This window comes from Meles meles, chromosome 3 (genome assembly GCF_922984935.1).
Source record: "Meles meles chromosome 3, mMelMel3.1 paternal haplotype, whole genome shotgun sequence".
NCBI lineage: Eukaryota > Metazoa > Chordata > Mammalia > Carnivora > Mustelidae > Meles > Meles meles.
The window spans coordinates 120777396-120805292 of record NC_060068.1 but is presented as its reverse complement, the minus strand read 5'-3'; the positions used below and the strand labels follow the sequence as shown (position 1 = coordinate 120805292).

Genomic DNA, 27897 nt, shown 5'->3' with positions numbered 1-27897 from the left:
TATTATCAACCTCATTTTACACAAGGAAACAGGGGCATCAAGGGTTAAGTCACACTCGTGACTCTGGCTGGATGGAATTCTGATGCCCCCCACCTAGACATTCATGTCCATAACCATGAGGAGAAGACAAAGTGCCACACTTTTCAACCGATGAAACTTGGAGATCCCACAGAAACCCGTCTGGGGGAGGGGATCTGCGCTGTGAGCTCCATCCCAGTATAAACCAGGTCGGTGTCCTGGGCTGCAGCAGTGAGGAGCCAGCTTAGCGCTGAGGCTGGCAAACGCAGGATCTGATGTAATCTATTCCATTACTGAGTGCGCAGTAGCTCATGTTTGAAAAAAAAAAAAAGTAAAAGGAAAGAAAGAAGGAAAATGGCTGTAGAAATGGTCGGAAGAGGGGAGGCCCAGAAGCCGGCCAATTGAAAAGCAGCAGCTGGCAGTACCGAAGCCCATCCCAGCTGCCATCAAACAGGAAGCAGGGGAGGACCCTAACCGTCCAGGTTATCGTAATTCCCCACCTGCAGGACAATGAAAGAGATGAGGCCACTTTGACAAGGCCCCGTTCAGACAGGCTCCCACACAGCCAGGCTCCATTGTACAAAGCAGTGTTACTGCCTCAGAGGAGACAGTGTGGGGGCACGAGAGCCCCAGGATAGAGTTCCTCCTCGGGGTGTGTGTCCTCTCCAGCTCTGCCTCTGCCTGCCGCCTGCGCGAGCGCAGGGGTAGACTGCCCAATTCCCCCACAACAGGCATTCACTCAGGCGGGAGAAAGAACAAAAAGCAACGGGGAATTAAGATCCGGCTTTGTCCACCACAAAAAGGGGTGGGATAAGGGACAATGTGTGTCAAACCTGCCATGACAGAGATTGGGGACGAGGCTGAGGTGGGGACTCTCCTGAGACGGTCAGTGGGACCTAAGAGTCAGCATTTGTCACTATGTTGGGCTGAAACCTTCCTAGAACTAGCTCAACTGTAGGTTGAAATCTGGCTCAGCTCAGATGGCTTCACAGACAGGGAGCCCTGGGTTCCACACCTAGCTCAGTCTCCTCTCTGGGCTTCCAGCCACCAGCCTGTACTCTGTGGCCCCGCCTCCAGACACGTTTGATTGGGCCAAGGGAAGAGGTCAGCTGACCCCCCCAGATAGACCAATCAGAATCTCACAAGAAGGGGACCCCTCCTCCTTCCCCTCTCCCCTTTCCCCTTCCTCCCTCCCCCCTGGTTTGTTCTGATGTGTTTTGTTTCTTTTTTCCCCCGATTTTGTGCACTGCTATATCCCAAATGCCTACGATAATGCCTGGCAATGTAGTAGGTACTGCGTGTATATTTAACCGAAACTGCCTCCTCACTTCGAATCCGGATTCGGCTGACTGGTCTCTGCAGAGCTGGCACTGAGGTGCCTGTCCTAACTTGGGATCTGAGGCAGCCACATTCTGCAAAATGGATTGAAGAATGTGCAGAGGGAAAAGGAGGAGTAAGAAACAGAAACCAGGGGGATGGAGGCAGGGAGAGTCACCGGACAGGCGACAGGAAATGTGCCTCTATCTTCTTAATGTTTCCTTTTCGCCCTAAGCTAGCTTGAGTGGGTCTTGATATTTAAAACCAAATCATTCTAACCAAAACAGCATGTCTCCTTGGAGTCCCTCCCTAAAGGAATTGCTGAGAATTCCTATGCACTCTTGAAGTATTTTTAGCCGAGTGCACTTGGAGGCATGAAGGACAACTCTAACCCTTCAACAAATACCTTGTCTGATAAGCTTACTGAGACAGTGAGGTGGGAAGGTGGTAGGGTAATTCTAGAGCACGACTACCTGGCTCCCAGTACTGGCTCCCTCCCAGTCTCCTGCAACCTATGGCAGGTGATCTAACTTTTCTGAGCTTCGGTTTCCTCCTTTGCAAAATGGACGTTTTAATAGCATTTACCTCCACGGGTTATTAAAAAAAAAAAATCTAAAGTGCTTTGTATGACGCTTAGCACATGGTTAGTGCTAGATAAGTAATAATAATACATCCAATACATTAGATAAGCAGGATTCCTATAAAAGCAATTTTATTTTGGCCTATCATTTCCCTTTATACCTATTCATTGTGTGCAATCTGTTCCTTGCTCTGGAATGAGAATATGGTCAATCGCATGAGTTTCCTAACCACTGTTAGGTAATAAAAGGTCCTGTGATCATTTTAACTCATGGACACTGCCCGAGTTCAGTACTTACATCATCTCCCCTCTTCCCCATAGGGCCTGCAGCCAGCGTTTCTGCTCCCCCACTAGCTTGCTAACCTATTTTCTGGATCCTCCAAGGATCCTGTGGGGCTAGAGAAGGAAGGTAATGGGGATAGGAAAGTTCTCAATTGTTTGTATACTCTCAAAAGCAGTCTTTGCCCTTTCTAAGTGTGACAAATGTTTTAGGTTGACAGTTTCACACAGATTTTCTGGAGATGTCCCTGCCTGACCACCTATGATGACAGCCTGTCACCTGCCCATCATAGGGTCATGTCACTACCTTCTCTCCTCTACCGCCATCAGACACTGTGGCTTCCCCGAGCATGCATCCCACCCAGGGCCACCGCATCCCCCACTGCAAAACAAGTTCTCTGAGAGTCCCTGAATGACGAAGGAGGAAGACAAAAGCACAAACTCTTTTTCCAAAGAGATTTTCACAAAATCTTCCCTAAATCTCAACCACCCAACCCCAATCTATCCTCCAACATGGTGAAGAGCTTTGAGAAATGCAGCACTGGTTTGGGGATTTTTCTTTTGTAAATTCTTTACTTGGCAGTCCCTGCCCTGCCTACAGAATGCAGCAGCGTTTTACCTTGGTGCTTCTGTTCAAAGTCCCATTTTGATCTCCTGTGAATAACAAACCCACGCGTGCATTTAACCTTTCCGTTCACAAAACGTGATCTGGGGCATTGTCTCAATTCCTCACAGCAACTCTGTCAGGGTGACAATTTTGCTCTCCCCTTTTTACGGATAAGGACCTGGGAGGCACAGAGAGGTGGAAAAGCCTAACCGAGATCACACAGCAGAACATCTGGAAGCAGATGTGCGCCGCCTGCCTGACTCCTTTACATAGCAGCATGTAGCTTCCCCAATGAGGAAGGCATGGAAGAGCTCTGTGCCCTTGCTCTGGGCTGCCTGGCGCTTGAGCTGTGAGCGTTCCATGGCCCAAGGCACTCCTGACTCACACAGAGGATGCCCTAGAGGCCAGCTCGGCTAGGCAGCAGCCTCCTCAGTACAGAATTCAAACACAGACCGAGACTTCCTTGATGCGGATGGACGCAGCTAGCCCTGTGACTGGCAGCTGGGTTCAGAGAACCAGCCAAAGAAAAGCATTGCTTCCTTTGCACATAAAGCGCCCATTCTCAGCCACACACACTGGCACAGGCACTCACAGACCAGAGCCTCAAAGGGCTGGACAATAAAACAGACACAGGCGAGAGCAAGAGATTTTTTTTTTTCTTTCTAAATGCAAAACCCAGATAATACTCAACACTTATATACAATTTGCATATGAGCTGAAATTTTTATAGGAAAGGCAGAGATTTCTTGTGCCAGAGTTTTGGGGGCAGATGGCTGGGGGAGGTGTCTATAAAGACAGCTTTATAGCCTGTGGCCACTTCCTCATGGTGATCAGCACATGGGCCCAAAATATACCAGCTCCCCCCCACCCCCTGTTGCTCGTCTTCTACCCATCTTCCTTTCTCCTAGGCTCTCTCTCTCTCTCCATTATTGATACCTTCCTTGTGGAAGCCCTGGGCTAGCTACAAAGATGAGTGATATTCCCACCTGCCCTCTAGGGCCTTGCACTCAGATAGGGAGGCAGGAAAGGAAAAACCAACAATGAAAATCCAGGATAATAAAGACAGAGATACATGCAGAACATTGTGGGACCATAGAGTACGGAGGAGGGAGGAGGGATCCAGGGGATTTTCGAGATATTTTATGGCTGGTACAGACAGACAAGGCTGAGTGGTTGTCTAATGTGTCAGAACATATCCCAGCTTTTACACAGGACTGAGCGAATGTCAGCCTGTGGTGGACTGAGAGAGAGCTGCTTGGAGGAGGAGATGCTTGAGCTGAGTTGTGAGAGCACGTTGTTTAGGCAGATAGCAAGAGGGGAACCCTAGGCCCAAGAAACATTCAAGGCAGAGAGGCAGAAGAGAGAGAGAGTCTGGTGTGTGATTTCAACACAACAAAGTTTCTAAACCCAAGCCTCTATTTCGTTGGAGGCTCAGTCAAAGAAATAGTGATCTGGTCCAACAATGGAAACTGAACAACTTTATTGTATGACGCACATTGGATGGGCAAGTCAAGGAATTTTCAAGGGGGGTGGTTTACAATATGCAATGGACTAGAACCTGTGGAATTGTGCAGTTTTGCTGGGTACAGTCTCCCAGGCTAGAAATGGTTCAGGTGGTCTTCAGATTAAAGGACCATAGCCTGGTGGTCATCCTTATGCCCCTTTGTCCTTGGAGTGTTTGGAAACTTCTGATTCTCAGTGGCCCAAATACCTAGATTTTGTCCAAAACCCAGTACTGGTTTTCCCAGATGGAGGAACACAATGAAAATCTAATAGACCTCGCTGTGGTCTTGGGATGCTAGCTTCTGATTCTCAACTGTCCCAGTCTTTGTGTAATGAACCTCTTGACCCCAGAAACGAAGACTCCATAATAGAATTGAAAAGGTCTTCTCCAGGACAAGAAGGAACTTCAGAGCTGAGACCTTTTCTCTTTACTATCCGAATGTCAAGACTCTGTCGAATATACCAGCCATCGCTTGGATCCATAATTCTGAAGTGACCCAGCCTGCCAGGCAGCAAATAATATCCAAATTTTACCCTAGGCAGTGAGAAAGAAAGAAAAATAAAATCAGGCTACTTCATCATTTTTCTCTCATGAAGGCATCTTATGAATATTTTGCTTTAAAAGACTAATGTGCTGAGGACTCGGGAAAACCTATTTGTGTACATTCATTAAGTCTCCCAACTCAGAAACACATTCTGGGACTAATTATTTTTTAACTAACTAATCAGCATGTTTCATTCATAAATTGGGATTTATCAGTATAGCACATGAAAGGAGAGAACATATTATTATTTTAATTTGGTTAATATGCAAAAACGCGCTGTGTTTGTAATGACCTGCTTTCACTGAATAGAAGCAGCCTGGAAACAGTAGTGGCTTCCTCTAATGAGGGTGCTGGCTCCCGGCCCCCGCTGCTCGCCACTAGACACTCTGTTTGCTCCCTGACCTATCGTGCTTCTTTCTGTCTCTCTTGCCAAGAGGCAGGAGCGATTTCCTCGCAAGGGGAAAAACTGAACGCTGGTGTGTTTGCTCTGCTGATAGAACCAGTTACACCCGCTTTGTTAGTGGGAAGAAAAAAGCCTGGAGCACGAGGGTGGAGGGTGGTGGGAAAGAGTGTTCACTTTTGTTGGCTATAAAACACACACACACACACACATATACACACACACGCACGTACCCCCTGAACCTGTCAAGAATAGGGCCCAAACCCACTAATAAGGGATTCCTTTGTAATCTAGTGATTCCGGGTCTCCTCTCACCCTATTGTGCCTGCCCTCCCCTGTGCTGTTTGTCTGTCATGCAAATAAATCCTGTTCTGAAGTCCCCTGATAAAGGGATTTATTTATCAGCCCGACCTGAGTATCCCATTTGTTCCTGCAAATGAGCGGCTCCTCCTTGCTCCCACGCACCCTGATTTAGAGCCACGGAACCAGGGCTGCAGGATCACCCAGTTTATCAGGAGCCTAGATTAACTCCCTGCCCCCTCCAACTATCAGGTCCTGCTTTGAACCAGAATCATCTAGTCCCCCCGGCCTGCAGAGTCACCCTGGCCTCACACAGAAGCGCAGTGTGGGGACGAATGGGGGCAGAAGTCATCGCTGGCCTTTCTGGGACATACTGGAGCAAGGTCCAGCTGCATTCTTTCTGGCCAGCCCTGGTGCCAGTCTGCCTCGGTCTCCGCCCGGGGACATCCTGATGTGGCACATTCTAGAGCCGGGCGTTGCTTTTGTGTTTTAAAGGACATTTCCTCTTCCGTTTTTGTTTTTGTTTTTGGTTGTTGTTTTTTTTGTTTTGTTTTGTTTTTTTGTTTTTTTAATTTTTACTCTAGGTACTTTTTTTAAATTATGAAAGAAATACATGTGTTCGTTGTAGAAAATTTAGAAAAAGCAGAAAATGTTCCATTAAAAAGGTCTATAATCACACTACTAACAGACAACCAGCACGTACACTCCCATTTGGGGTGTTTCCTTGTGCCCCTTTGTGCCTGTGGCAGACCCGGCCCTCTCGGTGACTGAGAGCAGTCTGGGCTTCCTCTATTTGTGAAGCAACACTGTAAAGCAGGATGGGGAAAAAAAATGCGCTGTATTTTAAATGTTTACATGCAACAATCAGAATCACATGATTGTTAAATGGCAAGAGTATGTGTGTGACTATGTGTAACTATTCAGAGTACCCCTGTGATTATTTATAAAACTGCCAAAAGGGTAAATTTGAGACCTTAAGGAAACATGAGACCCCATCCAATTGCTCTCCTGGGTCCCCCATCCCACCCCACTGGGTCTTGTATATGTGTGTTTGTGCTTGTAGTATATTAGCAATCATACTATTTTCACATTTTTCTTTTCTGACTTAATCATACTTTGGGAACACTTTTACAAGTCAAAGAAAAATTCTTCTGCAACCAAGTTTTGATGGCTTCCCAACAGTCCATATACAAACTTACCACCTAAGCTTTTACCCATTATTGAACAGTTCAGAGGATTCCTCACCTCCCCCCACCCCCCACCATGATAAGTAATAATGCATTGAACATCTTTATAGGAAAGCCTCTGTGACTCGCTGGGGTGACTTCCTCTGGATGGATTTCTGAAAGGAAAATGACTGAGTCACAGGGTAGGAACATTGTAGTGTCTTGTTTCGTGTTGCTCAGTTTTTTCCCAGATCGGTGGTACTGATTAACTGTGAAAGTCAGAACATTTTCATTGTTTTAATTAATCTTTAATTGCAGAAGTAATTCACAGAATGCAGGCTCCCTGTAAAGGAATTTAAAAGTTAAGGCCATATTCTCTTTCAACTACCTCCTCTGATCTCTGAAGCCCTCAGAGTTAGCCACGATTTGCAGTTGGCAAATGTCCTCTGGTAATGCATTTAATTGATTATCTGAGTACTTACATGAAATGTGTACCTATGAACTAATAAAACCTTGTATATCTCTGTAACTATAGAAGACCTGATATTTTTTGTGTCCATAACAAGTAAAAATCACTTTTTACACAAATGATATCATATTTTATGTGGGTTACTTGATTTCCTCCCCCCCTTTGGCTGTCTTGGAATCTTTACTGGATACATATAAATCTACCTCATATAGTTTTGGCAACCATTCATCTACACACAAATATTTCAGGGGATTCCATTTTTTTTTTTTCATTTTTACAACTAGTGCTGCCTTTTTACACAAGCAAGTTATATTTGAACAAGTCTTTTTTCTCTACAGCAGAAACCAAGAACTAGAATTTCTGGGTCATGGTCTAAGCAATTTTGGATAGACGCTGCCAAATGATAGAGGGCATTTTAAATTACTTTTATTATGGATATTCTAGAACACCTTGAACTTGGGCTTTATTATCGGGGTATAGATCTGAAATGTTCCATTAGGTGGGGAGTCACCCAAGGTTTGTTCATGTATTCATTCATTAGCCCACCCATCTCTAGCTTCTGAGTACCCAGCATGGCCCTTTAATACAGAGTACACAGTCATCAATGAATGTGGGTTAGGTACTCTCCTCTTTACCAGCCACACACTTGAGGGGCCCCAACCCGACACCCAATTCCTTTCCACACCTGCCAACTCCTAGCTCATCTTTCCAGACAGTACTCAAATTTCCCCTCTTCTTGGAAGCCCTCCCTGGAGCCCAGGCTGAATAAGGCAACCTCTCTCCCATGTCCCCACGGCACCCTTATTTACTGACTTGTCATGCTTACTGCAATTTGGAATTTAGTCATCTCTCCCCTGTTGCACTGGAGAGTCTCGGGATCTCGATGGTGCCTGGCTTTGGGGCATCACCTGATACATGTGTGTGGACTAAAGACTGAACCATAAGCATGTATTCATGGCAGTGTGTCAGCTTCCAAAGGGAACCGGCCAAGTGTATGCAGCATTTTTCATATAGACCTTCACAGGAAAAGGTTGTAAACAATTAGATGGTTAATGGTTGACCCTTGATGGTGATCATGATGTTGATAAAAGTGATGAACGATTGGTAAGTACAGTATATCATGAACTCTCTCACACACACAAATTTCGAACCGTGTCATTCACCTCTCTGGAAAGTGTTCATAACACTCCTCACTTCAATATTTCTCCATGAAATCGAGAAGTTTCTTAGGCAATTTATCTTTTAAAATGCATCGCAGGGATGACAAATGGCAGCAGAAAACCTGCTCAGATAGTTAGAGTGTGGCAGCTTCCTGTCATCAATCTCTGGGTAGGGTCTCAACTATGAAAAGAAATGGATGAAAAAAGACTGGAAATAAAGATATCAAAATGTGAATAATGGTGGCATTAGAGGAGTTAGGGCAACGTGTGAGGTTCTTTTTGCCTTTTTAAACCTTTTGGATTATTTGCCACATACAAAAATTCATTTGAATCAGAAAAACAGAAATCAGCAAAAAAAAAAAAAAAAAGAGTCTAGCAATTAATGGCATTTTATTTTATTTTTTGAAGATTTTATTTATTTATTTGACAGAGAGAGGGAGTGCACAAGCAGGGGGAGCAGCAGAGGGAGAAGCAGGCTCCTCATTGAGCAGGGAGTGCAATGTGGGGCTCAATCCCAGGACTCTGATATCATGACCTGAGCCTAAGGCAGACACTTAACAAACTGAGCCACCGAGGTGCCTCAATTAATGGCATTTAAAGAGAAAATTTTATATAATTGGGATGTGTATACATCCATGACAGAAGAAAATAATTCCAGCTGGACTAACCTGAGATATAAGCTCTCAGCTTACCTAGTCACTCATTCAAAATTCACTGGGTACGGGGAGGATGGTGCTAGGGGCAGAGTGGGGGATCCTCGCAACGCTCACATCTAGTGGGAGCCACAAACTCAAGTACTAATGGGGATCAGGCAGCAAAGAGAAAGAAGTGAAATCCACTCACTGACCCACTCCTAATATTTGCTAACATTTGCAGGCATAGGGAAAGAGTGTAAATGGACGTCCATCTCCCATATGTCTAAATACTTATGTTATAAATAGAATTAACAAACTGAAGTATGGTCTAGTCTACCTGGATGGATACAACTTTACAATGACCTGGAAGGCCAAGTTCAAAGTTAGAATTCTCAGACTCTCAGACTTCCTTACCTGAAGACGATAATATGGTCCCTGGCCCATGGTGCTCCATTGCAACACACCATCCAGTCTTCTGTTCCTCCCTTGCCTGACTCCAGCTCACACAGCAAAGGACTGTGTGTAAGTGGATGGGTACCTTGGCCTGCACATTCAAGCTTGAATCTTCCTTCCGCATGAGAACACCCCAGCTTTCTCTTGGCTACCCCTTAGGCCCAGGGTATGTATCCTAGCAGTGCTAGTCACGTTGGGAAGAGCTGAGAAAGAGGTCTCTCCAGGCTCTGGAAGCAGGCACAGGTCACATGGGCAGGGATCTCCAGGGTCCCTTGGTACCAGTGGTATTGTCTAAAAGAGGCAGCGCAGGCATCCCTTGGCTCCTTGAACTCCTGGGGAAGGGTATCTTTGGAGAGGGGGCAGAGAAATGCCTCTAAGGCATGGGGCCAAAGGAAGGGCCCCACTTGCCTAGTTCCTAAGGCAGCACCATCAGCTGGATGGGTAGGGACTATGGTGAACTCAATGATGAACACCCCATCTTATGAGATTAGCAACTATTTAACTCCAGCCCCTAATCACCATATGTGGGAATCCAGATGGCCATATCTTCCATTTTTTAAAAAAAGATACAAATCTGGGTTTTCTTATAAAATTGCATAATTTCTACATGTCAGCAAGTGATAACTCAAAAAAAAAGTATAAATTTTTTTGCAGGCCCAATCTAAAACATCTGTGAACCCCCTGCCTGTGACCTTGATGGAAGGAAAGAAAATTAGAATTCCATTTACATGTTGCTTGACCACTTATTTGGCTTTGACAATGATATTCACCAATTCATTAGTGTCACTTAAGCCCATAAGTAAATAATGATATGTCCCCATTGCTGTATATGTGTTTGGATGTCAGGCATCTTCTGTTCTCCAGCAGAAATCCAATTTACTTGGTACCTTTCAGTACAGACGAATGTTCCCATAACCCCGCAGGGAAGGCCTGATGCATGGATTTGCACCTTTTGCTTTCGTGATGCTGGCTTTCCTCATGTTCTCCTCTGGCCTGCCGTAATAACGTGAGCACCTTTCTCTTACTGCATTTCCCATACACTGCTGACATTAGCTCGTTATGGCTGTCCCTTCGAGAATTATCTCCATGCCTGCAGGGCCTACCACGGAGCTTGTCACATGGTAGACACTTAATCTATTTTGTTTGTTCTGAACTGAATTTGTCGGTGGTTGGTGCTCTGTAATCACCCACATCTGCCCAGTCACAAATTAATAATAATCATAGCTGACATTTCTTGGACATCTGCTATTATTTAGGTGCTGTGCCAAGACCTTTACCTGTACTGCCTCATGGTATCCTCTCAACTAACTGTGTAATAATTTTTATTCCCATTTTCCAGATGCAGAAACTGAGGCTCAGAGAGACAAACAGACCTGCTCATGAGTCACTTGGCAAATGGCAAATGGCACTCTGGTAAATGGCAAAGATGGGATTTGAACCAATCCTGCCTGATTTAGAACATGTGTGATCTTAACCAGTAAGCGAGTATTTCCCTAAAAGGGCCACTGACAGTCCTTGAGACTCTTCCAGGTGGCACGCAGAGGAGCTCTGGATCACTAGGCATTTGTTTTGCGTGTGTATTTATTTCAGTGTGTGTTAGGAAAAAAATAAATGGCAGCATCTGTTTATGACATGACATTGATTTTTCTGCTCATATTAGTGATATAAAATTTTCCTTGTAAACTTATTTAGTTAAGTTCTAAAAAATTCAGTCCATTTACAGATAACATTGGGTGAATAGTAAGATAGGTAATTTAATAACACAGCAAAAGACACGTGCATGGGTATATATAAAAGACTAAAAAAACTCTGAACTAGAAAACTAGAAAAACTCTGCTCCATAAACCACCACATAAGGATTCAAAAGAAACACAGACACACGCACACGTGCACACACACAGACACAAACACACACCTTGAAACAAATGTTTATTTATTTATTTATTTATTTTTAGAATTTATTTTTATTTATTTGACAGAGAGAGAGAGAGAGAGAGAGATCACAAGTAGGCAGAGATCACAAGTAGGCAGAGAGGCAGGCAGAGAGAGAGGGGGAAGCAGGCTCCCCGCCGAGCAGAGAGCCTGATGCGGGGCTCGATCCCAGGACCCTGAGACCATGACCCGAGCCGAAGGCAGAGGCTTAACTACTGAGCCACCCAGGCACCCCAAAACAAATGTTTAAACTCTCACCATGCACTTACAAGTTTGTAAAACGTTGCTTAGAAAATACATCCCAGGCCTTGCGTAACGAGGACTCCAAACCAGCCTCTAAACTTCTAAATTTGAAGCATGTTTATTTCTTTTTCCTTTTTCTATTTTTGGAACTTAAATGGCTGAATGGATTAAAAAAATTGCCTCTAAATAAAAAATGAGCTAGGGGCCTGGAGCTCTCCTCTGCCTCATTTCGACTCTGAGCAAATGGTGAATTACAACACCCCTGGACATAGTGGTTTCTAACTGCCAAGCTGCCAGGCTTTTAAATAACAGCCGCCCAGAAGTGTGGCCATAATGCTACCTATTTCCCTTGCTACATTATTTATGCATTTATTTTATTTTACATGGGCTGTTGAACCTGAAGTTACTTCTGTGGGAGCCAGGTCATTTCAAGAAACCCATTATTGAGAATCAACTCAGCTACATTAGAAACCGGCACATGCAAGTGTATATGATACTGTTCATCAATATTATATAATTACGGCCCCTGAAGTTGTTTTGGGTGGTGATAACTTTACGTGTGTGTGTGTGTGTGTGTGTGTGTGTATGCTTGCACTCTCCAGTGGCTTCGAGGCAATCTACTTCATTAGGAAGCTGTTTAACATTGAGGGTATATCAATACAGACCAGCTTAATGCAATCGTGGAACTGTACCTAAACGGACTCGGCCAAAATGAAGCTATTACTGTGTATAATGTGCTTTACACAAGACTGAAGTTGTTTACTAAGTTTATAAACCACTCTCCAGGATTTGCAGTGACTGATTTGCCTGAAGATCAGCAGTGTGGTAGAAGTGTTATGCCGATAGTAATTTGATGTTACTAATAGGAGGTTGCTGTATTTTTCATAGAACGACACGAAAGACCAACAGGAAGATCTAGAGTGTTCTTTGTAAAATTTTCCAAAGTATGCTTATTGTTAAATTCAACCTAACATTTCTCACTTTGGGTTTGCTTGTGACTTGTATATGTGAAGGGAAAGAAAATGGATTAATTCAACCTTAATTCAACATGCACTCAGTAAAAGCCTACTGTGTGCTGATATAATGCAGGGCACAGAGGATATGAGGAAAAAAGAGTCTCTGACCCCGAAGAACAAGTCTAGGGAGTGGGATCTAAATGGTCATTTACATAAAAGTCAGCTTTATGGCTAAGTGTCTCTGCCAGCTTAGGAGAAGACACCTGCCTTTGCTGGCAGGTCAAAGAAGACCACTGAGGGTGCTTGAGTAGGAGCCCCCCTGGTAAACAAAGTAGGTGTTCTTGGCAAACGCACATGTATGAAAAGGCCTAAGGAAGTTGTGTGGTGAGCATAGGACATGCTCTTTGCCTTCTCTAAAGACTCTCCCTTTACCTTTGCTAGCAGAATCCTGATTCTAGGTTATGTTTCATGTTGGGGGTTCTTTAGTCTCAAGGAAGGTGGGCCGGGGTCTGGTCTAGAATGTGGCATGACCCAGTTCTGACCCAAAAGATGTAACAGGAAGTGCTGAAGGGCCCTTGGGAAAGAGCTACTCTTGATCAGAAGAAAGCTCATGACTAGAAAGAAACTCAACTCTTTGAAGCCCTTGGTTTCTTGCCTCTGAAAGCCACAGTGTGATGACCAGATCTGTGGCAGACATCTTAAGATGCTGAAGGTGACGCCAAGAACATCTAGAGATTCCAACCCAGAGTCCTGACATCATTGACCAGCCAGCATGAGCAGCCACCCTCCTCTAGACTCCTTGATGTGTAAGAAAAATAACCTCTTATTGGCTAGGTCACTCTTACTCATGCCTTCTATTACTTGTAACAAGTAGTATTCATGACTGATGGCAAGTTCATGGAACCTCAAGTTTTTCAGGATGCTTGAAACAATGTTCTGGGAGAGTTGCCCAAAATGATGCTGAAATGTCATCCAGCTTGTTAGGTGTATGGGATGACACGTTAAGGAGTCTGGCAGTGTTTTTCAGACAGTAGGTGCTTTTCCAGTGGGGCACACGAGATGAGTGAAGGTGGCACCCAGAGAAGGCAGTGCATACTCCTTAATTGCTCAAAGAAAAATGTAGTTCCCTTTCCATTCTCTGTCAGTTCCTCTAATTATGTAAAGAAGACCTTTCAAGATTGGGCTAGTAAGTCTTTAGGACCTTCCTACCCTTATTAATCTTACTTTTTAACAAAAAGGAAGAAGCTCTTAACATCAGAGCCTTCAAAAGGCATATAGGAGCTAGGGGAAATTGATACCATTGTTTTGTTTTCAATATTTAAACATGACAATTACTTCTTGGTTATAGTAAGTGATAACTGTTTTTCATTTCCAGCGGTAAATCACATTACCATAAACAAGCTTTTAAGTTCTGTTAGAAGTTAAGCCAATTTACAGAAACATTAAATGTGTGACAGTGCAGGAACTATACCCAGTATGGCAAAAACTGTGGTGCTGGAACGAAAACCACTGAAGTTTGAAAAATACAGTTGAAGGGCTCCTGGGTGGCACAGTAGGTTAAGAGTCTAACTCTTGGTTTTGGCTCAGGTAGTGACCTCAGGGTCCTGAGATCAAGCCCATGGGCCTACCATGGTGTCTGCTTAGGTTTCTCTCTCCCTCTCTCTCTACCCCTCCCCCCTCAAATAAATCAATAAGTCTTAAAAAAAAAAAAAAAAAGTCCAATTGAATACACCAGGAAGCCACTGAAGATGTTTGAACAATGGAGTAATTGTTAAGTAGACTCCCCATTTAGAAAGCTTCAGTGAGCAAGGCCAGGTATTAAGCCTGAAGATGGCACCTGCAAAAAAATCAGGTGAGAAATGACCAGACTTGAACCAAAGCAGGAGATGGAGACAAGGAGGAAGAGAGAAATGAAGAAAACCTGGGGACCAACTATAAGAGAATGGAGGAGGAGAAGGAGGAATTTAGGATGACTCCTACGTTTGGCTTAGCCAACTGCGATGAATCATGGCACCACTGAGTAAACCAGAGAAAAGGGAAGGAGGCCTAAGGTTGGCCACAGTCGACTGAAGGCCCTTCTTAATCCCAGGTGGGGGTGTTCTGTGGATCACAAGTTCTCAAAGCATGTTCATCAAACCAGTGGCATTAGCATCTGAAAACTTGTTGGAAAAACAGATTCTTGGCTCTACCCCATACGTATTCAATCAGAAATTCTAGTTTGTTTTAACTTGTCCTCCAGGTAATTCTGAAGCATGCTAAAATTTGAGGACCACTGGGTAGAGGAAGAGTTCTGAGTCAAGATACCTGGGCAAAATAACTTAATTATTTTAGACAAGGTCCTTCCCTGGACCTGTTTCTTTAACTGCAAATGAGGGCATTGACTTGGCTATAAGACTCAGGTCAGTCACTAAACTTCTCTAGGCCAAAGTGCCTCACCCATCAGTATCCATCTCCCCTTTTCTTCATTGGTAATAGAATGTCACATTTTTAACTAGGTACATGAGTGTGAAATAAAGGCCATACTTCCCAACCTCTTTTGGGAAGTATGTTGTACCCATATGGCCAAATTCCTGCCAGTGGGAGGAGAATGGAAGGATGTGTATGTCTTCTGAAAAGTTTCCTCTAAGAGAAGGGTCGTGTCCTTCTTCATCTTTCTCCTTCTTTCAATCTAAAACACAGGTATGATGGCTGGAGCTTGACCAACTATCTTGGATCATAGGCCGAAGCCATTTATTCCATTTTGAGGAGGGAAGCAATGGGATGGCTTCTGATGACTTCTTGAAACCACCCCACAAGCCCTATATTAACTCCCCCAAGCCCTCTTTATGTGAGAAAGGAACTTTTTGTTTTAGCCATTCTTATTTTGGTTTTTCTATGCTATTATATTATTTTGAGAGACTCTCTTGAAGTTGAGAATTTTATGCGAGGGGAGCCTAGGTGGCTCAGTTGGTTAAGCATCTGCCTTTAGGTCAGATCATGATCCTGGGGTCCTGGAATCGAGCCCCGTGTTGGGCTCCCTTCTCAGCCAGGAGCCTGTTTTTTCCTCTCCCTCTCCCCCTGCTTGTGCTCTCCTGCTCTCTCTCTGTCAAATAAATAATCTTCAAAAAAGTTTATGAGAAAATAGTATGAGAAACTTAATCAGATTATCTTGGGGGGGGCAGGGTCTGGATATGTGCATTTGAAGGGCTCCTATGGGGACGGATGCACACTGAAGTGTGGGGTTGGATACTTATTAATCAACTCTTACAACTGTTCTTTAGGAATATATATACCCCAAGAATAGGGGACCAGGAGGGGCGCCTGGGTGGCTCAGTGGATTAAGCCGCTGCCTTCAGCTCAGGTCATGATCTCAGGGTCCTGGGATCGAGCCCCGCATCAGGCTCTCAGCTCTGCGAGGAGCCTGCTTCCTCCTCTCTCTCTGCCTACCTGTGATCTCTCTCTGTCAAATAAATAAATAAAATCTTTAAAAAAAAAAAAGAATAGGGGACCAGGAAATTTGGACATAAAAGAAAAGGAGCATCTTTAGTAACTATTTTTACTAGATGCCTTCCTTTGAACGTTTATTGCTTACAGGTTCCAAAGTGAAACTGTTTAGGTAGTAAAAACTCTGGCTGAAAGGAAATCATCAGACAAATTGAACCAGTGTCTATGAGTTATGGCTATGTTGAGGCTAGAATTTTGGTCTCTGACTCCTAGCTCTCTGACCTCTGGCCCCTGAAGCTTCCCTGCAAACTCTGAAAAGCTATTCTTTTTCCAGTATCACAGGTGAAAATCCTCCAGCCTATCCACAGGGTGTGAGATGGCAGCTGTTCAACAGCACGGCTGGCTGGGGATGGGTTCAGGGAAGCGAAGTGTGTCGAATCAAAACAGCAAGGGGTAATCTAGGTCAGCAGCCCATCCACATAGGTGGCTGAGGCCACGAAAGAAATCCAAGTCATCCCATGTGATGCATGTCACAGTCTGGAAGGTCAACCCCCTGTTCCTGCTCACCTAAATCTTTGCCAGGATAAGGCAATTTCAAGTGAAGCATGTCTGTGTCTTGGACCTTTCCAAGCCATTTATTCAGTAACAATGCATTGGAGGAACTGGTTTCACCACCCCCACCAAAATGGCTTGTTAACTATGGACTCTACGTGAATGATAATACCTTAAATGGGAAAGCAGGAGGAAAACAGTGTTTAAAATGCAGAGGGTTTGTGCAGATTATAAAACAACAAACAAGAAAGGAAAATATAACCCAACAATTAACTGTAAAAGAAAACACAAAACACAGTGGTGTTTTCTAAGTAAATGTGCACACTTTTCAATAATAAAACAGGGTGAAGACCAGAGGTGGGGTTTAATAAAACCTGCTTTCAGGACTTGGCTTTGTTTCTGTCCAGCTAGCCTTTTGGGAGTGAGCGTCCAGACACTTTTGGAAAAGAAGATATTCTGAAGGTAATTTCACTCTACTCTCTTTCTCTACCTTCATAGGACCGGCCTTTAAATATTATTGTTATATTTTTAAAATTTCAGTAAAATATATAGTCTACTACACGAGAAGGCTTATTAACAAAGCTAAGCAAAGTAACTGCTGGGTATTAATCTCTTAGGGGACAGGACCATGGACCTGCCCAGACTTGTCTTCTCGCTACAGCTTACTACTCAACAACACCAAGGACAGTGTGTTCTTCAATTCCATCACAGAAAGCTCCTGGGCCACCAACTCTAAAATATAAATGGACGAACTGTTTTAAATATTTCTGCATGCAATGAGCATGTGCTCATGTAATTTATGCTAGTATCTAGTTGATTTCTCGTACAGGTGTCATATTTCCATAAGATGCCTCTGTTTCACTCAGATGAACTGAAGCAGGGCTGCCACATTGTACAACTCTAGGGGGTGGCATTCACATAATAGTCTGAGGTGCCCTATGGAGTTGTACAGTGCACAACATGAGCGGCCTTGGGTGGCAACCCTGGTTACTAAAGTCACCAGGCAGGCCCCTGGGGAGCTGAGTGTGTGCTCTTGGGAGAAGGCTGACAAATGCTTCAAGGACAGTGGTGAAGGACCTCAGAATTGGAAAGGGGCAGAGTTCATCCTGTGTGATTATAAGGTGAGATTTATATCACCTCCCAGGCTTTAAAAGAGGCTGGTGAAGGAGATATTAGGACCATGCTTCCTGGGAGACTTGGGTTTGGGGGTGTGGTTGACCTCAAACCCCAGAGGGGGTGGGGCAGTATCCAACAGGGTACATGCATTCACTAGTCTACAAGTTCTCTGAAGGTGTGTCCACCCTTTGCTGGACAGGGAGGGAAGTTTTGTTTTGTTTTTAGCTGTTGTTTTTATCTGGTAGCAACTTAATGTTTGGACAGAGCTTGTTTTCTTTTAAAGGTCTTAGTGAACATGCTTCATGGAGGAGCTCTCTTTTGCCAGCAGAGTGTTCAAGCCAGCACTTATCTGTGACTGTAGATCCCTTTGGAGATCCTAAATGGAGCTGCTGAATTGTTGTCATGGTTACCTTGGCTGGTTTCTGAGGCCAGAATATTTTTAAGGAGGGCAGCCCTGAGCTGGGTGTCCTGGGTTTCTGAGCAGACAACTGACCCAAGAGAATTGTTTCCCCTTTCCCTCTCCCATGCTCCTAACCAGGAGCCTGACGTCTATGGTGATCATCTTAGTTTCAGTCCAGCCCAAACCTACTGCCCCCATTTGATTTCTTTTTTTTTTTTTTTTAAAGATTTTATTTATTTATTCGACAGAGAGAGAAATCACAAGCAGGCAGAGAAGCAGGCAGAGAGAGAGGAGGAAGCCGGCTCCCCGCCGAGCAGAGAGCCCGACGCGGGGCTCGATCCCAGAACCCCGGGATCATGACCCGAGCCGAAGGCAGAGGCTCCAACCCAATGAGCCACCCAGGCGCCCCCCCCCATTTGATTTCTTAAAAGATCAGGCTGACCTAGTAGCATGCTGACTGTGGCTCGGGTATGCCTCCTTGTCTACAAACCAACACAAGTTTCATGGATTCAGTCATGCACACAGCTGCTTCTAGACAAAAGACACTTGTGAAGTAAAAGTTCTCTATACTTCATGTGTTAACAAGGAACTAATGTTGTTTTTAAACCTCAGCCCAGCACTTCACATATAGCTCATGTCATTCAGCAACTTGGTGAGAGAGGAAATATCATTCACATTTTTCCCATGAGGAACTAGGGCCTGGTTGAGGTAAAGCCCAGGGCAGTACAACTAGGAAGTGGCAGAAGTAGGATTCAAATTACAATGTTGGGTTCCAAAGATAGTCCTTTTCTTTCAAGTCATGGCTGCCATTTTAGCCACTGAGAACTGGTAGCTGCAAAAGACTCACCCATCTACTGGATATTGAGCTTTCATTCATTCGTTCACTCAATGATTTTCTGAGTCTGCTCTGTGCCAGACACTCTGCCGGCCACTAGGGATACAAAGATAAGTCAGATTAAAACCTCTGCCCTTCGGAAACTAACCCACTGACAATTAGCAGTAATTTAAAGAGAGGAATCTACAAGATTTTAGAGAGAGAGGTGGTCAGGGAAATCATTCTGGAAGAAATGACACCTGACTGAACCAGAAAGTCTCGAGGTATGTCCAGTTGTGGGGAATAAACAGCAGAGTAAGACCCAGTCCCTGTGCTCAAAGAACTCGGAGTAGAGTTGTAGAAGGAAGGCTCATGGTCATGATACAAGGAAAGACAGTAAAAAGCACTTCTTAAGGCTCTAAACAGGTATTCTACATGGAAGTGTTGGTAGATTGAGAAACTGAGGCAGCAGAAACTAGGGCCATTCATGGAGGGCCATAGAAATGAAATGGAAGCCACCTTTGTTCAAAAGATTCCTTTTAAAAGTCTTTGATCTTTCTTTGTTTTCCTACTTTTCCAGTCTACTGTGATTCCTTCTCTTCATTTTTCATTTCTCATTTCCTACTAAAGGAAAACACTTATCAAAGTCTTTAGAGCATGTGCTGAGAGCAAGGCATTACCCTAGTCCTTGATGGTCATGGTAAGTGGGAATGCACATAGATTAACAAGAGCAGCTAATGAAAACCCTAAACGATGAAAGTTTGAGAGATGTGAACTCCAAATCAAATAGCAGAAATAAATAATTCAGACTTGGAAAAGGGATTGTCATTCACCGTAGATGGTTTGTTGCCTCGTTTTTTCCAGCATTCATTCAGCAATGCTTTCAATCCACAAGATCCTCTCCTCAACGAGCCCACAGCGGAGCCCAAGTCTGGCAGACATTAAGCGGCCATTACGACAGTGTGATAAAGGAGCATGAGAAACATACACAGGACTTACGAGCCATATATGCTCGCAGAAGAGAATTCAGAAGGCAGAGCTGGTAGCTTTCGAACGGATTGCTAAAATGAAACAGGCGTCTACCAAGTGGAGACGAAGGAAAGGGCATGTTAAAAGGCACCGATAGCAGCTTGGTATGTTTGGAGCAGGTTGGTGTGAGGCACTTGTTCCGAGATGAGGCGTTAAGGTGCACTGTCCACAGAGCGGAAAGGCCTTGGATACCAGACTAACGAGTTTGGCCTTTTTCATGGAAAGAGATCTGAACAGGTGAGGACCACGATTTTCGCGTTGGAAATGTCCCTCTGGTACAGCCTGTTCGGCAGACTAGAATAGGATGGAGAAGAGGGCTCAACTACGTACGCTTCCAGCAGCTGTATCTTTGTGCCTGAGAGACTGCACCAGACGGGTAACTAAGCCAAGCCGGGGAGTGGGGGTGGGGGAGTGGAAGGTGAAGGGAGAGTCCCGCGTGAAGGCTACAGGCAGGATAAGGACGTAAGCAATTCTAGGCACGGCCCAGCGGACCGGGGAGACCCGCCTCCCCTTCCAGATCCCTCTGGGGCGGAGCTCGGGCCAAAGCACGTGACGCCTGGGGACCCACCTTTACTGTGGGCAGACCTCCCGGTCATCCTCGTCGTCCCTTGGATCCCCAAGACTCTGACTCTTTTTCGTAGCGCTCGAGGGATCCGTTCTCTTCCGTGCATCCCTATATGCAACTCCTGCAAAGCGTGGTGAGGGGAGAGAAACAGCAAAAGAGACCTTTGCCCACACTAAAGATGGCAACCTGCTGCGCGCTCTCTCTGGGTGGGGGAGCGGGTTCCAGGCGCCTGGCCTCACTGGGCGAGGCGCAGACGGAAGAGGCGCCTCTCGAGGTATGTTTTCGACCTTCCTAGGAGGGGACCAGAGCCGGGGGCGTGGCCTCGTCTAAATTCTAACATCTGATTGGTATTTCGACAGGTGGGCGGAGTGCCCTTGGTACCCCACCCCTCCCTCTTCGAACCGGAAGTGTCTCTCGGTCTTTCCAGCTGGTTGTCATTTCACTCGGCTCGGTCCTGAGGAGAAGGACTCAGCCGCGGCTGCGGGACCCGGGCACCGGGAGGCGGTGGCGGCGGCGGCGGCGGCGGCATCGGCGACAGCAGAGGAAGAAGAGGAGGAAGAAGGAGAGAAACAGCAGAGCCAGGCGGAGTCCGCAACAACGACAGCGGGGACTGCGGGACCGGGGTAAAGCGACGGCGGCGGCGGCGGCGGCGACGACGACGGCCCAGCAACCGTGAGGAGAAACAAAAGCCTTCTAAATTATAGATTTTTCTAAAATCTGGGGGAAAAAAGAGAGAGAGCGCAAAGGGGGGAGGCCCTTCTCTTTTAGAATAACTACACTAGTGGGGTTTCCCTTTTTTTCCTCTTTTTTTCCCCCCCTGCGGAGAATCGAACTGAGAGAACTGAACAAACCGCCCCTGGGTCCCATGAGGGAAAAAAACCCCGGAGCCGCAGAGAGGGGAAGAGGCCGAAACCGCAGGACCTTCCAGGTCGCCCCGTTGGTCCCCGCACCCCCGGGCCGCCAGCTCACCCTCCTCGAGTCTCGCTAATCCTTCCTGATCGCGATCCCCTCAAGAGGGAGAAACGGGTGTTTTCAACCCATTTCATGGGGGAGAGGAGGCCGGGGGGAGCCCAGGAACAGCGACCTCAGCAAGATCTGCACCCAAAGCCTCAGGAACAGCCCCAGAGGCCAAAACTGCACCCCGTGAAAGAGCAGAAACAGGACCAGGAACAGCAGAAACCTCCCTGCAATCATCTTTCCATTAGTCAATGCTGATTTCCTCTCCCGCAACCAGGAATTCACCTCCCACCCCAGATAACCTAATATAATCTATATATATAAATATATAATATATAATGTTCTTAAATTATTCCTGATTTTTTTTAACCAAGCTGCCAAGAAAAGAACGTATTCTCCTCTTAGCCCTATTCTAATTTTTATGTGAGTGAATCTAAACTGCTGAGGAAGACCATATGTGATTGTTAAATTATATATATATATATTTTTACTCCGCGCAATGCTTATTCTTCTACATCCATAGATGCTTGAGAAGCTGTGTTTTTGTCATTCATGTACATTTTCCTTTGGAAAAAAGAAAGCGCCTATTTTACTAACCAAAGACTTGATTTTTACCCTCTTCGTTTTTATTTCCTCCTAGAAATAAGCCCAGTTGGATTCATGTCAATGTTTTAAGAGATTTTTTTTTAGTTTTTTTTTTTCCTTTCAGAGACCAGAATTCCAAATCAGAACTATTTCAAGTGATAAGCTGCGATCTTTGAGCTAGCTATAAATAAGACATTTTAAACAAACAACTTAAATTTTGGGTAGAGGCTACAAAGACGTGAGACATTAGGTTGTCATTTTTTATCGTAAGGATCTGATCCTAAAAATAATAAATGGGGGATTACGGGTTTGGAGTGCTAGTGCAAAGCAATACTGGGAATAAATCTGCTTTTCCAGTCAGATTCCATCCACATCTGCAGCCTCCACACCATCACCAAAATGCCACCCCCAGCCCTGCTGCTTTTATAAATAATAACACAGCTGCCAATGGCAGCAGTGCCGGGTCAGCTTGGCTCTTTCCTGCTCCCGCTACCCATAACATTCAGGATGAGATCTTGGGGTCCGAAAAAGCAAAAAGTCAGCAACAGGAACAGCAAGACCCTTTAGAAAAGCAGCAGCTCTCACCCAGTCCAGGTCAGGAAGCTGGAATACTGCCTGAACCTGAGAAGGCAAAATCAGAAGAAAATCAAGGGGACAATTCTTCAGAAAATGGCAATGGCAAGGAGAAAATAAGAATCGAGTCACCAGTGTTGACAGGGTTTGATTATCAAGAAGCCACGGGGCTAGGTACTTCGACCCAACCCTTGACGTCTAGTGCTTCGTCTCTTACTGGTTTCAGTAACTGGTCAGCAGCGATAGCACCTTCTTCCTCTACAATCATCAATGAAGATGCAAGTTTCTTTCACCAGGGAGGGGTCCCGGCTGCTTCGGCTAATAACGGTGCTCTGTTGTTTCAAAATTTTCCCCATCATGTCAGCCCTGGCTTTGGAGGCAGCTTCTCCCCTCAAATCGGGCCTCTCTCACAGCACCACCCTCATCACCCTCATTTCCAGCATCATCACAGCCAGCATCAGCAGCAGAGGAGGTCTCCTGCCAGTCCCCATCCCCCACCTTTCACACATAGAAATGCTGCTTTTAACCAGCTGCCTCATTTGGCAAATAATCTTAACAAACCACCCTCTCCATGGAGCAGCTACCAGAGTCCCTCTCCTACACCATCTTCTTCGTGGAGCCCGGGAGGTGGTGGATATGGGGGCTGGGGAGGTTCCCAAGGCCGAGATCACCGCAGAGGGCTGAATGGAGGAATAACGCCCCTGAATTCCATCTCGCCTCTGAAGAAAAATTTTGCAAGCAATCATATTCAGCTGCAGAAGTACGCTCGCCCCAGCTCTGCCTTTGCTCCTAAATCCTGGATGGAAGATAGCTTGAACAGGGCTGACAACATTTTTCCTTTTCCGGTAAGATTATGTTCCATTAATAGATTAAGATGAACAAGGAAATTGCATGGTGTAATATCTGTTTAACTAAGAGAGTTTGAATGGTCCATGTACATAGCAGAACTCTTCTTAGAAAATGAATTAATTACCAGACGTTATTTTGGCAGGACAGGAATATGATTTGGAATAAAATATTCAGCTGTTTCCTTGATAAATTTCTAATTGTAATCTTCCCCACAGATAATAGTGTGAATTGGCATAATTATGAATACCAGGTTGCTAGAGATGTTGTAATTATTAACTATAATAGCTTTCTAGCCTGACAGGATCATCAGGGTTGGTTTTTCCTCACTTTTTAAGGTGAGAATAAATAATATATAGATATAAGTATACTTCATTGTGGAAAGTGATGATCATTTTCTGCCCAGATGAAGTAACTGTATAACCAAAAAATTCATTTTTTTCCCTCCACTGTAGGCTAGTGATTCACTGAAAACCAACTATTGAATTATAGTTTTCTCACTGGTTGCACTTTAAACCTGGAACCTCTCTGAACCTTGCAGTCTGAACAGTCTGAATTCATCAATTCAGCAATTCCACTTAAACCTCTTTGCAAATTCCGGCCTGCCCTGTGTCAGGAAGGACTGGTACAGAAATGATCTAAATGTTTTCTTCATCCCCTTTTATTTTCAAATACCATGGAACTGTTGATCTCAGAGTGACTCTTTTATGATGCCTTTCATCCATTTGTTTATTTTCCAGTGTTAACACTAGGGGTGTAGATAAGCCATTCCTAAAAATAGATACAGGCAAAGATCACTTGTCTTTCTTGCCACCAGTGTTTCCTTATTCTTCAAGAGTCACATGGTTTGATGTTTTTGAATTAATGAGCAGCCAGTCTAGTTGATAGAAATGAGATAAAGGGAATTTCATAGTTAATTGAACATCAGATGCCCCACTGAGTTTGTATATTTGAGGGTATGATTGTTTATATGTGTTTGGGAAATTTATGTGGGATAATAAGCTAACATTGAATCAGTCCTCACAGTGACCCTTCAAGGTAAGTTCTGTTATTATCCCCGTTCTGTGGATGAGAAAATTCAGAAAGCTATAACTTGCCCAAAAGTGCACAGCTAATAAGAGTACAAACCCTAGGTTGAAAAAGCAAGGATTAAAATATCTATCTGTATGCACGTATATAAATACACATGTACCACAGATAGAGGGTTATTTTAGAGATGTTTTTGCAAGGGCTAAGACACATTACAGAATAGTTGCAATGTCCCCAGATATGATGTCAGCATAAAGCAGAACTATCTGTTTTGATTAATAATTTGCTTAGTGGGAGGGCAAGTTTGCTAAGGGAATCCTATGTCATTCCAAGGAATTAAATGTCCCTTCCCTCAAGGTTTCAGGTGGAATAATTAGGATATATCATAAAATTTTTGATTAAGTTTAGTTTTAAATATTTAAAAATATTTTTTTGCCTGAGTATTAAAAAGCTGTTGGCTTTTTCTTTTAAAAAGGGTCTTCACTCAAACCGAAGAGCAATTATCTTGTGTTAGTGGCTAGGTAAAAGGCTTTTAGACATTGGTGATTTCATGAAGGCTATTTTTTAAAAAGTTGCTTTTAATACTCTTTGAACATAAATTTAAAGAAAATTTAGTGCAAAGGTGACTTTTTTGAATTATTCGTATGTTGCTAATTTTTAAATCTAAGGTGGCATTCTGTACATTTTAACTGGATTAAGATTGGCTTAGAATTGAATACACTTTTTTTATTTTGTTAGAGTATACTGAGAGAATGAACCTATAGGACTGAACTTATATGACCTCATGGTTTATTTTCTGTTGTCAGTTTACCAACTTTTGAGGAAAGTTTGCTTTGGGAAAAATAAAAATTTCAGGAAATGAATAAACTATATGCATGCATATAATCAATATTTTGGGGGACTAATGAAATCTTTTGGATCAGTTGGAGATTAAACTGGTTTATGAAATAATAAAATTAACTAAGCTGGACACTAAAAAATAGTGTTAGAAACTAAACTCTTCCATTAGAATTGTTGTCTATCATGCTGAGGATGGAAAAGGATGAGTCCATATACCTGGCTGAAATATGGTAGGATGAGAAAGTAAATGGTTGATTTCTGCTCATCAATCCCTACCATTTTTAGGAACGGGAGGAGGGTTCAAGGGGCCAGGAACAAATGTGGGGGTGATTTGAAAGTCACAGTAGCGTTTTGGGTTTTGAAAAAAAAACACAAGAAGTTAGTAAACTGAGTACTGTATGCTTACTTAAATGAATAGTTCTCTGTGTGTGCGTGTGTTTGTGTGTTTTAACAGTTCTCTTTTGAATTGGTTTTTGGCAAAAAGAAAAAATACAATTTTGGATTGGTATGAATTACTTGGTTAAATTTGATATGAAAAACTTGAAGGAATATTTATTTGACTGGGAGCCTGGAGACCTAGGTGTGCTCTTGGCCCTATCAGTATAGCATTTGGGGATCTCAGTTTCTCCATAAAATGTGGGGGGTAGGGGGGTGACAGAGGTGATGTCTAAGTTCCGTATGGTCCTGAGGTGAGCTGTTGTGGAATTGAAATTGCTGCAACCACAACCATACTCTTTCCGAACCACTGCCATCTTATTTAAATGTATTACCCTAAGCACTATTAGTTTTAGGAAAGAAAGCTTACAGATATTAGTAATGCAGTTTTAATGGCTATTGTTAAGAATTCCTTAGGTGTTATAGAGAGCTCTGGAAATATATTACAGAAATGCAGAATCCAGCTTACATGATTACATTATAATCTTTGTATTATCGAAAGGAAAGAATTTACCTGATATGTAACTAATATTGGACAATGTTTGTTTTATTTTAAAAATTAATCAGAATGGTTTTTACATTTACTTAATGCAGATTTGGGTACATATAGTGAATTAAAATTAATGATAACATTTTTAGTTTGTTTTTTTTTTTGTCCAGTCTTAACATTCTCTTTTATCTATGCTTGTGGAGCAAAAACAGATTTCAAATATGTGACTAATCCTCTATATAATTGATATGGCAAGGCAGTGTATTTTGGAAATGTTTTTTATATTAAAAAAAGGCATTTTTCTAGGTTTTTTTCCTTTTTTTTCCTTGCTTAAAGCTTTCATTATATGAACTCAAATGACATACCTCAAATCCTGTCTTCAGATACAACTAAGTGAATATGCATTGACTAATAACTAACATGCTTGCGGTTTCTAAATGTTTTACATTTATTAACTCATTTAATTTATCCAACAATCCTATGAGGTAAAAGTTATTATTACTATTCATATACAAGTCTTGGCTTTTAACCAATATAGTACAGTGCCTCTTCACATAGTACAGGTGTGTAGGGGGGAGGAGGGAACACCTCCCAGAAACAAGATGAGAAGAAAAATTTTATGGTTTGAATGATTGATGCATGATAATCAAAAGATGATTATAGATTTGAAAATGGAAAAGACTAGAAAATAATAGAATATACCTATCAACTTTAAAATGCTAAACTTAGATAATATTCAAGTCAAAAAAAATTTTTTGTGTATTTTTAGTATATACCAGGCACTGAACTAGGTACTTTCACATGTTATCTTACTTCCTGTGAGGTTCGATTTTATTGTCCCAATTTCAAAATGAAGAAACAAGGTCAATATTCATGTGACTAAAGTCATGATTTGACCTTATATTAAGGAGAAAAAAAATCCTCCATGTCCTGCCAAACACATCCTGGAATTCCAATGTCCAAACCAAATAATACATTGGAGCACTTGCCAGTAATTTTATTTGACTACAGCACCTCTTTGGAGGGGTGCCTAGATCTTCTGTCCTTACAGGAAAGTAAAGGAGAAATGTGTAGCATATATTCTGATAGTCTCTTATCTTCAGCTCAGTTATGCTCACACCTCCATTAGGTACAAACCAGGAAGTAGGCAACAAAATAAAAAATGAAAAATAAAAAGGAGGAGAATGGACAGAATCTTTCACAAAGACCATCCTAAAACTTAATAGGGAGACATTTTAGGATTTAGAGCCCATTTGCTCTTACTTTAGACACAGTCACCGGTGATTTGTAAAGTTGCCTTAACCAGGCAAATAATTCATGTCACTTTAATAACTCTGCTTATGTTGTCGGTTTATTGATCCCTTAAAATTATATATGGCATCTTGTATTTGGAAACAGTTACTGCATTGCTTCAGTTCTGAAAGTCATGGTGAATTATTACAATTGTTTTAAGTATAACCTTGGTACACTTTTTGTTTTTTAATAATAGTCCCAGGAGGGATCTTTGCATGGGAAACGTTTTCTTTGACTTTGTATTTATTTATATTAGAAGAACAGAGATTAATTTCTTCACGATAAAGTGTGGGTTGGATGGTTTTGGCTCCAGCAGAACTGAGATATTGGAAAAACTTTGGGAAGGCATACCAGATACAATTTTATGCCTTTTTGTAGAAAGCCTTT

The 27897-nt window shown here is 43.3% G+C and overlaps 1 protein-coding gene across 4 annotated transcripts in view; it reads left to right on the top strand.

Annotated features, from left to right (window-relative positions):
* Window positions 1–20894: 20894 nt before the first annotated feature.
* The window catches only part of CPEB4 (cytoplasmic polyadenylation element binding protein 4), a 70812-nt gene continuing 63809 nt past the window's right edge, over window positions 20895–27897 (top strand). For 3 of the 4 annotated variants that reach the window (XM_045999284.1, XM_045999282.1, XM_045999281.1), the window contains exon 1: window positions 20896–23422. In XM_045999284.1, the coding sequence (XP_045855240.1) occupies window positions 22298–23422 (1125 nt within the window). In that variant the 5' untranslated portion in view covers window positions 20896–22297. Of the gene's footprint in view, window positions 23423–27897 lie in introns of all 4 variants that reach the window. The other variant, XM_045999280.1, reaches the window with a different exon arrangement.